Source organism: Pituophis catenifer, unplaced genomic scaffold (assembly GCF_029215685.1).
Source record: "Pituophis catenifer annectens isolate HBS135680 unplaced genomic scaffold, rPitCat1.0.hap2 SCAF_10, whole genome shotgun sequence".
Taxonomy (NCBI): domain Eukaryota; kingdom Metazoa; phylum Chordata; class Lepidosauria; order Squamata; family Colubridae; genus Pituophis; species Pituophis catenifer.
In genome coordinates this window covers 21,932,781-21,944,398 of record NW_027256890.1, presented here as the reverse complement: position 1 = coordinate 21,944,398, position 11,618 = coordinate 21,932,781, and the positions used below count along the sequence as shown (strand labels likewise).

Sequence of the window (11,618 nt, the reverse complement as noted above, 5' to 3'; positions counted from 1 at the left end):
TCTCCTCCTCCTCAGTAATAGGAGTTGGGACCTTGGAGGTCTTCTAGTCCAACCCTCTGCTCTCTTTCTCCTCCTCCATTCTCCTTTTTCTCCTCCTCAGAATAATAAGAATTGGGCCTTGGAGGTCTTCTAGTCCAACCCTCTGCTCTCTTTCTCCTCCTCCATTCTCCTTTTTCTCCTCCTCAGAATAATAAGAGTTGGAAGGGACCTTGGAGGTCTTCTAGTCTAACCCTCTGCTCTCTTTCTCCTCCTCCTCAGTAATAGGAGTTGGGACCTTGGAGGTCTTCTAGTCCAACCCTTTGCTCTCCTTTTTCTCCTCCTCAGAATAATAAGAGTTGGAAGGGACCTTGGAGGTCTTCTAGTCTAACCCTCTGCTCTCCTTCTCCTCCTCCTCAGTAATAGGAGTTGGGACCTTGGAGGTCTTCTAGTCCAACCCTCTGCTCTCTTTCTCCTCCTCCATTCTCCTTTTTCTCCTCCTCAGAATAATAAGAATTGGGCCTTGGAGGTCTTCTAGTCCAACCCTCTGCTCTCTTTCTCCTCCTCCATTCTCCTTTTTCTCCTCCTCAGAATAATAAGAGTTGGAAGGGACCTTGGAGGTCTTCTAGTCTAACCCTCTGCTCTCTTTCTCCTCCTCCTCAATAATAGAAGTTGGGACCTTGGAGGTCTTCCAGGCCACCAACCCCTTCCTCTCCTCCTCCATTCTCCTTCTCCTCAATAAGAGTTGGAAGGGACTTTCCAACTCCATTCTCCTTCTCCTCCGTTCTCCTTTTTCTCCTCCTCAATAATAAGAGTTTGAAGGGACCTTGGAGGTCTTCCAGTCCAACCCCTTGCTCTCTTTCTCCTCCTCCATTCTCCTCCTCCTCCTCAGAATAATAAGAATTGGGCCTTGGAGGTCTTCTAATCCAGGGATCTGCAACTTTAAACACTCAAAAGAGCCATTTGGACCCGTTTCCCACAGAAAAGAAAACACCGGGAGCCACAAAAACCCTTCCCGTGCCTGACTATTTCTTGAGTGGCCACAAAACTAGCATATGTAGTTGAATTAAACGTTTTGTTTTCTTCTGAGACTTTTCTTGGATTTATCCATGGTTAATTTACTGGGGGTTGAAAAGCTCAATAAATCGGGTGTCGCATATTGGCGGTTGTGATGCATATTTTGTGTGACGGGGAGCCGCAGCAGAGGGGTGAAAGTGCCAAATGCAGCTCCAGAGCCGCAGGTTGCTGATCCCTGTTCTATTCCAACCCCCTGCTCTCCTCCTCCATTCTCACGGGATAAACGGTTGTCCAATCTCTTGAAATCCTCCAGTGATGGAGCACCCACAACTTCTGGTGGCAAGCTGTTCCACTGGTTAATTCTTCTTACTGTCAGGAAATTCCTCTTTCGTTCTAGGTTGTTTCTCTCCTTGATTAGTTTCCATCCATTGCTTCTTGTCCTACTCTCAGATACTTTGGAGAAGAGGTTTTTGGAGATGTTGGTTTTGTACAAGAGGAGTAACTTGGGTTTTGGGGCAAATCTTGATTGGATCTTTGAAATCTTTTGAGCTGGTGTGAGATTTGATCCAACCTTGCAACTTTAAGATAGGAGGACTTCAACATTCAGAATTTCCCAGGAAGCATGCTTTAGGAGGGGTGGCCTTCCAGGATTCTCCAGCCAGCATGGAAAATGTGAAATATTGTTTACTTACAGACGTTTATACAGGTAGTCCTTGACTTACAACAGTTCATTTAGTGACCGCTCAAAGTTACAATGGCACTGGAGTGATTTATGACCGATTTTCACACTTACGACCGTTGCAACATCCCCATGATCATGTGATCAAAATTCAGCTGCTTGGCAACTGGTTCATATTTATGACCAGTCGCAGTGTCCCCTTTTGCGAACTTCTGACAAGCAAACTCAATGGGGAAGCCTGTTCACTTAACAACCGGGTTACTAACTTATCAACTGCAGTGATTCACTTAACAACTGAGGCAAGAAAGGTCATATAACATGGGGAAAATCGCATTTAACAATGTCTCACTTAAGGGCAGAAATTTTGGGCTCAATTGTGGTCATAAATTGAGGACTACCTTTATTAATTAACATGTCACCCTGATGGTCCCAAGCCACATCATTTTCATCATTAATGTATTTGGGTGATATCGTTCCTTTCTATTTCTTTTACAACTTGGGCATTAACTCTTAAAATCAGTTAAAAGACAGGGAATGCATTTGCACAATATATTATGCTTAGCTGATTTTTTAAGTAGGTTAGATATTTTGGGGGTGTTTAGCACATTCAAATTAATTTCAATACAGTGACTTTAGAAAATGGGGTGATTGATAACTAAAGTCAACTATTGTGTGAAGTTAGGGTAGTGAGAATGTGCTATTATAATAGAATTGTCTTATATAATATTTATATTTTTACTCATACTATTTATTCCAGGAAGATATGTTCTATCGCCTTTTGCTTTTCTGCCCAGAGCAGAGAAATAAGGAATTATTACATTAATATAATATTATAATATAATATAATATAATATAATATAATATAATATAATATAATATAATATAATATAATATAATATAATATAATATAATATAATATAATATAATATAATAAACATATATTTCCAACCATAACAACTTTAAGTGGTGTGACCAGGGAATTCTGGGAGTTGAAGTTCACATTTCCTATACTGTAGTAGGGACACATTGAGTTGCATCATCGTATATCCCGCTCTTCCGTCACTTCTGTCGCAAAACGGAAGTGTCTCCCACCTCTCCCTGTGGAAACAGGCGGATGGGTTGCGTGGGTAGAGTGTGTTAAATCCTAGAGTGGCCGACGCTTTCAAGCGCCCATAGAGAATGGCGGCCAAAATGGCGGCGGCCGGCTTGACGGGGCCTCCTTCTTCTTTCTTCCCCTTCTTTTATCCTCGGCCCGAAGTGGATAATTGTTAAACATGCAAATGAATAATGAGAAGCATCAACATAAGTAATGCTTAGAGGAAATAGAAGTAATATAATAAAAGCAACAGCCTAGAAGTAATAAAAAGAGAGGGCAAAGTAGCGCAGGCCTCACTTCCGTTCCTAGGGCCTTCCGGTCCCACAGCTATATCAGTCCCCCCATCCACTTCCGGGGTGTGTCCGTGCGTTCTTCTATTTGCTCCGGGCCGTTGCGACGGTAACGTGAGGCCGAGTTGTGGAAGACGAAGCCGGGTTTGGGGTGCTAAGCTTGGGGTGAGGGGGGTGGGCTGGCCTGAAAATAGACGTGTGTGTGTGTGTGTGGGTATAGAAATGGGACCTCATTAATGGCGACCGTCGTAATCCCGTAATTTTTGCCGTAAAGCCGTGGGAGTCCCTTGACCGCTTTGCCTCAACCACAGCCCTGCAAGGTAGGACGGTCCCATATCCCCGCCCTGGCTGTGGGGTTTTTTATTTAATTTTTATATGAATTTTCTCGTGCCCAAGAGCTGCAAGAGAGCGAAAGAGGGGGGGGGGGCTTCTCTGAGGGAACAAGAAATGAGGGGAAAAAAATTACGTTTATTTTTAACTTTAAAGGACGTGATAAATATGTTCCCAAGCTTGTGCCTGGTAAATTTGAGGCCTTAATAACTGTTAATATATTAACTGTTCTTAATATATTAAAGTATTTAATGCATTAACTTAATGCAGGAGCCTGGATAGCTCAGCAGACTAATGCATTGCAATTTAACTCCAGCTGTCTGCAATTAGTAAGTTCGAACCTTGCCAGGCTCAAGGTCTCCCAAAAATAGTACTAATGCCTAAAGTCTAATAAGAATAATGAAATATTTAATACTTTAATGCCTACAATCTCCTAATAATATTAATAAAGTATTAAATACTTTATTATTATTATTAGAAGACTTTAGTCATTAGTGTTATTTTTGGGAGAGCTGATGCATTTAATTCATTAACATTAAGTTAATGTAAAACTGCCTAAAGGCTCCCAACAATAGTACTAATGCCTAAATAATAATAATAATAATAATAATAATAATAATAATAATAATAATAATAATAATAATAATTGGGGCCCTTGGAGCAATACCTAAATAGCGGGAGCTACCCCGCTATTTAGAAATTCTAAATTTGCCGGACTTGAACATTTTGACTCTACAAAAAACCACCTTACTCGGAACAGCTTACATCCTCCGACGATACCTTAACAGTTCCTAGGTCCTTGGTTAGGACTCGAGCTGCTGAGCTATTAACCAGCTTAAAAGGCTGTGAATCTCACTAAAGATTAACCAATAATAATTAATAATAATAATAATAATAATAATAATAATAATAATAATAATAAAAAAAACCTGTGCTACTTGGAACATCATACATCTTAAGAAGGTACTTGGTTGATCCCTAGGTCGCTGGCAGCAACCCGTATCAACCATTAGCACCAGTCAGTGGTATTTGTGATGCATTTCTGAATGTTCAGTTGACTGAGTTTCATATTTAATGAATAAAGATAATAATAATAAAAATAAAATAAAATAAAATAAAATAAAATAAAATAAAATAAAATAAAATAAAATAAAATAAAATAAAATAAAAAATAATAATAAAAAAACCTGTGCTACTCGGAACATCGTGCACCTTAAGAAGGTACTTGGTTGATCCCTAGGACGCTGGCAGAAACCCATATCAACCATTAGCACCAGTCGGTATTTGTGATGCATTTCTGAATGTTCAGTTGACTGAGTTTCATATTTAATTAATAAAGATAATGATAATGATGATGATGATAATAATAATCGCAACCTGGCCATCAAAACTATAGGGCTATGGATGAAACATGTAACAGTGATACCCATTGTCATCGGGGCACTTGGTACCATGTCCAAGAATTTTATAAAATACATCAGCAAATTGCAGCTTCCTGCAATAACACCAGCGGAACTGCAAAAAACTGCGCTACTTGGAACATCGTACATCTTAAGAAGGTACTTTGTTGACACCTAGGACGCTGGAAGCAACCCGTATCAACCATTAGCACCAGGGGTGGGTTCTACTTACCTTTATTACCAGTTCGCAGCGGGCCCGCGCGCGCTCTTCTTTTGATGATGTCGGGGTCGGTGGGCGGAACCTCCCGCCGGTTTTACTACCAGTTCTATAGAACTGGTGTGAACCGGGGGCAACCCACCACGGATTAGCACCAGTCAATGGTATTTGTGATGCATTTTTGAATGTTCAGTTGACTGAGTTTCATGTTTAATGAATAAAGTAAATAATAATAATAATATTTAATACTTTACTATTATTGTAAGCGTGCATAAGCGCACCAACGTGCCTACCGTCCCTGTCCCACTACCCCCATTTATTCGTATCCATTTCATGTATTCATAATCATGTTTATATTTATATCTGTTATCTTACACATGCTTGACAAAATAAATAAATAAATAAATAAATTATTAGGAGATTTTAGGCATTACTACTATTGTTGGGAGACTTCATGTATTTAATCCATTGACATTAAATTGATATAAAATTGCCAATGGGGAAGTCAGATTCACTTAGCAACCATGTTGTGCAGTGATCCACTTAAAGGTGAAAGGTTGTAAAATGGGACAAAACTCACTTGTCTCACTTAGCAACAGAAATTTTCGGCTCAATTGTGGTTTTTAGTTGAGGACTACCTATATTAGTATTAATGCCATTATTTAGATATTGCTATTATTCAGAAAGTCTGTAGTACTGCTACAATTATTAGGACACTAGGCATTATTAGTATTATTGGGAGACTTTTGGCATTATTAGAAGACTTTAAACATTATTACCGTTAATATTATTGAGAAACCTTAGATGTTACTATTAGGAGTATAACAGGGGTGGGTTTTAAATTTTTTTACTACCGGTTCTGTGGGCGTGGCTTGATGGTCATGTGACTGGGGAATGGCTTGATGGTCATGTGACTGGGTAGGCGTGGTCAATTAAATGGCACGTCAAGGGGAGTCATAGTTTTTTGACCACGCCCCTTGTTCCTTCTCCTCAGTTTTGACTCAGTCGGCCTGAGAGAAACATCTCTAGCAGATCTGGCTTTCAGCCATTGTCTGTTTGATTATCTCAAAGTCACTGTGAGTTTTTTGGACCAAACAATTATTTAGGATTTAGCAGAGGTACTGGTCTACCAGGCTTTTAACTGCTTGCACTGGTCTACCCATTTGTTTTTGGAGCGCATCGGTCTACCACCACAATGCCTTTTACCGCTGATAGCTGTAGGGCGGCCCTTTGAAGCGTCGCGGCAAGAGTTTCAACAGTTTATTGCCGCTCTGCCACCATCGAGAGCATCGGAAACCGTTTCAGGCAGCTTTGCCTCAATTGCCAATCTACCACCACCGAACAGTTTACAAGGAGCAGATCGGTTCTAGACGATCAGTTGGGAGGCTTCTTGGCTTCTCAAAGCTACAGTGTCTTGTTTTTTCCCCTCTTCTTTGTCAAGTGAGCCCTGATTTTTTCCTTCTAGCCAATCAGCTGGGAGTCGGGAGGCAGCAAATAGATTGTGGGCGGGGCCAGGCAGAGGTGGTATTTACCGGTTCTCCGAACTACTCAAAATTTCCACTACCGGTTCACAAGAACCGGGGAGAACCAGTAGCAACCCACCACTGGAGTATAGGCATTTATTACTCTTATTATAGGGAGACTAAGCATTACTAGACTTTAGACATTATTACTATTATTACTGAGAAAGCCGGCAAAACTTACTACTACTATTAGGAAACTCAATATTATTACTATTGTTGGAAGACTTCAGGCATTTATTATTGTTGGAAAACCTTGGGCATTTTTATTAGTAGATTAGGGATTACTACCATATACTATATACGATAGCATATTGGGACACTAAACATTATTAGTACTATTGTTTGGATTATTTAGGCATTCTTAGTATAATTAGGAGTCGTTATGCATTACTACTACCCTGTTTTCCCCAAAATAAGACATTCCCCTGATAATAAGCCCTATCGGGCTTTTGAGCGCATGGCAATAAAGCCAAGCGCTTATTTAAGGGTTCAAAAAAATATAAGACAGGGTCTTATTTTTGGGGAAACACGGTATTATTAAAAAACCTTAGGTATTTTACTGTTACTATTAAACTCAAATACTAATGAGAAGGAAAGACTCACTGGGGAAGAGCCTAATGCTGGGAACAACGGAGGGCAAAAGAAGAACGGACGGCAGAGAACGAGGTGGCTGGATGGAGTCACAGAAGCAGTCGGCGGGAGCTTAAATGGACTCCAGAGGATGGTAGAGGTCAGGGAGGAACATTGTCCATGGGGTCGCGATGGGTCGGACACAACTTCGCAACTAACAACAACAAAATTAAAATTAAGACACTTTAGGAATTATCTATGTCTCCTAAAACTCTCGTGCCCATTCACTTGAATGGCACCCATTTTTCTACAATATTACCACCTTTCTGCCAATAGGTGTCTGTCTCCTTGAGATTTTGGAACTCCAGTTTTCATCAGTCCAGCCTGTAAGTCTAGTTCCAAGGCACTTTTTTTCCCCTTTTCTTTCTAGAAATGGCTCCTCCTACATTTTCTGTAATTTACAGAACCTTGTGAGTTGCTCACCACTTTTGAACAACTTCAGTCTCCTGGTCTTACCCCCCCTAATTCCATAGTGGGCCCAATTATAGATTGATCCTGGGGTGAATGCAGCTTTTAAGATGTTTTTGTCTCCAGCTGAAGCCTTTGAAATTATCTGTCCCCTTGGGAGTGTTCCCAAGGGAAGAGCAAATGGGGAAAGTGACTTCAGGATGCAACCTGGTTTAAAATAGGAGTGTGGAAACCCAGATTAAGCTGAATACAGGTAGTCTTCCAACTGCAACCAGAAATAGAATAGAATAGAATAGAATTTTTTATTGGACACAAGGAATTTGTCTTTGGTGCCTGTGCCAGAAATGAGCCCAACATTTCTGTTGCTAAGTGAGACATTTAAATTAGTTTTGCCCCGTTTTACGACCTTCCTTGCCACAGTTGTTAAGTGAATCACTGCAGTTGTTAAGTGAGTAACCCGGTTGTGAAGTGAATCTGGCTTCCCCACGAACTTTGCTTGTCAGAAGGTCATAAAAGGGGGTCATGTGACCCCCGAGACACTGGAACCGTCATAAATACGAGTCGGTTGCCAAACGTTTGATTTTTGATCATGGGGAACCCGGGGATGCTGCAACGGTTATAAGTCCCTTTTTTCGGTGCGGTTGTAACTTCGAACGGTGACTAAACGAGCTGTTGTAAATTGAGGATTATCTGTACAAGGGGCCGACTTAAGACTCGGCTCCCAGCTGTGGCCTGAAATGCTTTGATCCCTTACTGGTTTGATTTTTTCCCCCCCTCAGGTGCCTTGTCGAACCATGGCTAGCCAGCATGATGAGACAGGAAAGGATGGGAGTTTTGCCAGCGAGGACCTGGCTGCCGAAGCCATGGCTGCAGACATGGACTCCTGGGTGGTCTTTGATGCCCGCAAGACCCCCAAGGCTGAATTTGAGGAATGGCTCCAGACCTACCAGCCGTCCCGCGTCTCTCGCTATGGCAACCCGGAGTGCAACACTGAGCCGGTGGGCTGGATTGCCGTCTACGGCCCCAGCTTCTGTCCAGAATCTGGTGACGTCGTAGGACTTCAGGAGGATTGGGAACGTTTACAGCTTAGCGGGCGCCACGTGACTTTTGAGTCCATCAAGGAGCTGGCCCTTAACCGCCGTGTCCTGACCGGCAAGTGGCTGATGCACCTGGACAGCGGCTTCAAAGTGGACCACGCTTGGTGCGGCATCGCCCGGGCAGTCCTCGAAGGGCGTGTCGGGGTGGCCAAAGTGAGCCCCTGCTGCCCCGACTCGGACCGCAAACATGTGATCTGCGTGTACACCGACGACTTCACCAATGAAGAGGAAGTGCTGGTGGCCGATTCCGTCATCCGGGCCACGGGGATCAAGTGCCTCTTATCCTACAAGCCCGATGCTTACACCTACCTGGGCATCTACCGCGACAATCGCTGGCATCTGTGCCCCACCATTTACGAAAGCCGGTTCGATTTGGAATGCATCCCCCGTCGCTCACGTATCCTTAACAAGGTGAGCAACAGCGAAGTGACTTAAACCCCCCCCTCCGTTCCTGAACGCGCGAGACTCGCAGAGGAAACCGCACCAAGGCTGGGGACTACAAATCCCATCGTGCAGCGTTGACTCTCTTTTACTCAGAGGAGGTAGATTTGCCCAACGCAGGCAGGCTGCGTCGATGAGATTTCTGCCTCTGTCACGGGGCGCGTCGTTCTGGCCGAGCCCGGGGTTTTTTTTTTTTGTGACATGGGTGGACATCTGCATTTCTCATAAAAACTGCTAAAAACTGCTAAAAACTGCGTGCTGCACAACCTTGTGTGAACTGATCGGCTTTTTTTTATTGCAAAAAAAAGAACAAATAATCCCTACTCATCTTTTTCGGCAGACCAACAGTAGAAAGATTTGATTTGCTGCCCATCTAGGGAGGTTGGGATGACGGGAGAGATAATCAGAATCCGAAGGGAAGCATCAAAGAAGGAAAGGGGAAAAATAAGTTTTGATGGGAGGCGTGAAATGGAAACGCCGGGCAAAGAGGTAGGCTAATTTTTCTTTCCGGTCTTTTGCTCAGAAGTGGTTGAATTTTATTTTATTTTTTTGTGGTTCTTGGCTGCATTCACCTGTAAACTAGACTGAAAATAAATGGCATTCTCGACTCGTCCCCACCCTCCCCCTTTTTCTGAAGGTTTTGCTTTTTTTGGAGTTTTATAGATGAACCCAAGTTCGAAAAAGCACCTTGGAGGGTGAAACCCAGGTTGCAAAAGGTTTGGGGGAAGTTCTGAATTCCTTGGCGTCAGAAAGTGCTCTTTGACTGTTTCAGGAGCAGAGAGAACAAAGGGGGCCCTGATGTTTTGCATGGAGGGAACATAAAGCATTCTTGAATTATAAGCTTTTAATGGGCGGAAGAGGGTAAAAACTGAACGTTGAAGTGGAAATTTGGGCTATTTGTCTATCTCGCCTCTGCTATATTAATCAGGTAGCTCTAGAGCAGGGTTTTTTGCAAGCATGGTAATTTTTAAGAGGGGTGGACTTCAGCTCCCAGAATCCCCCAACCAGCATGCTTTAAGATGGGTGGGCTTCCACTCCCAGTATCCCCCAGTCAGCCTGCTTTAAGAGGGGTGGACTTCAACTTCCAGAATTCCTCAACCAATCAGCCAGCTTCTGAGAGTTGAAGACCAAGCATATTGGTGGAGGAAATCTTCCTTGCCACAATTGTTAAGTGAATTGCTGCAGTTGTGAGTAACACAGTTAAGTGACACTGGATTCCCATTAACTTCACTTGTGATCACATGATCCCTGCACCCTGCACCCATCATCAATACAGGCCAGTTGCCGTTGTCTAAATTTTGATCACATGACCATGGGGGAATGATGTAATGGTCATAAGTGTGGAAAAACAGTCATAAGTCACTTCCCCCCCCTCTTCTTGTAATTCTGAACTGTCACAAGTCGAGAAGTACCTGTAAAACTTTGGGGAAACCCACTCAGCCGAAACACACACCTTACTATGTAGCAATGCTGAGGCTTTACTTTATTAGAAGAACCTGCTACAGTGAGGAGAAGACAAAAATAAGTACGGTCCATTTACATTAGAAGCAAAGAAACACATTGAAAAAGTAACAGCAGGTTAACTACATTTTAAACATCCATTTCCCCCCCCCTTTTTTTAATAAAAAAAATGTTGCACAGTACAAAAAAGTGAAGGCAGCAAGGTTGCGACAACAGCTCCCTTTTTCTGCACCCTGGCAGGGCTGACACGTGGGACTCCCCATCGCAATCCCACAACTGTTGTTACTCTCCATCTGGCCTCTAAACTGACTTTTAACTTTCCTACTCTCTCCTAATCGGGTTTTCTCTCAAGCCAGAAAGCAGAAGGCAAGCAGGAAAAAAAAAAAGCTGCTTAAATCCCTTTTTTGGGATGTCAGTTGCATTCACACACGACGCCCAGATACCGCTTCCGATTTATTTTTTTCCCTGGCTTCGGGCGTTGCGTTTAAGCCAACCAGCGTGGTTAGTAGATGCATCATTAGGTGAATCTTGCTTTCCTTCTACAAAGCCAGATTCCCCCCCTCCTTAAATCAAAATTCAGTGCATTGTTACATCAATGAAGTCCCTTTTAATTTTTTCTTAACTGTGCCTGAGCCAGCTGAAAAAAAACCTGAAGATTTGGCTTAACTTGTGTGTCCTTTCCCTGTCTGGTTTAGTTTTGTGGCTGACCTAAAGAACACACAAACACACAGCACACAAGTTGCAGAGCCCCCCAAAACAGCCATTTTTCTGGTGGAACCGATTTCATGCCTTTGTTTTTTTTTAAATCATTAATTTAATGGTTTTTTTTTAAAAAAACATCATATCCCACTTTTGGGGGGAAAGATTCCAGCATTTAAACCTGGCAAGTCAGAAAAGCTGCGACAGCATTTTATAAGGCACAAAAAACGAGTCTTTATACAAAAAGGCACCCTTGATAAAAAGTTTCGGTGCCTTTACCAAAAAAAACGTTAACGGGCATTTCTTCAGTCCTATACAGGTAATCCTCGAGTTACGACCGCAAAGGAGCAGAAC

General features: G+C 42.6%; 1 protein-coding gene across 3 annotated transcripts; it reads left to right on the top strand.

Annotated features, from left to right (window-relative positions):
• Positions 1-3,122: 3,122 nt before the first annotated feature.
• Positions 3,123-9,716, top strand: CUNH11orf68 (chromosome unknown C11orf68 homolog). 3 transcript variants are annotated; one of them, XM_070950693.1, is made up of 2 exons: positions 3,123-3,167; positions 8,346-9,716. In XM_070950693.1, the coding sequence occupies exon 2, from the start codon at positions 8,361-8,363 to the stop codon at positions 9,096-9,098; it is 738 nt and encodes a 245-aa protein (XP_070806794.1). In that variant the 5' UTR covers positions 3,123-3,167; positions 8,346-8,360; the 3' UTR covers positions 9,099-9,716. The 3 variants fall into 3 exon arrangements, with proteins under 3 accessions (XP_070806794.1, XP_070806793.1, XP_070806795.1); XM_070950692.1 differs by lacking the exon at positions 3,123-3,167 and adding an exon at positions 3,178-3,378; XM_070950694.1 differs by lacking the exon at positions 3,123-3,167 and adding an exon at positions 7,404-7,484.
• The last annotated feature ends 1,902 nt before the right edge of the window (positions 9,717-11,618 follow it).

Coding starts and splice junctions, on each gene's coding strand:
- CUNH11orf68 (XM_070950693.1), top strand. CDS start 8,361: ATGGCTAGCCAGCATGATGAGACAGGAAAGGATGGGAGTTTTGCCAGC.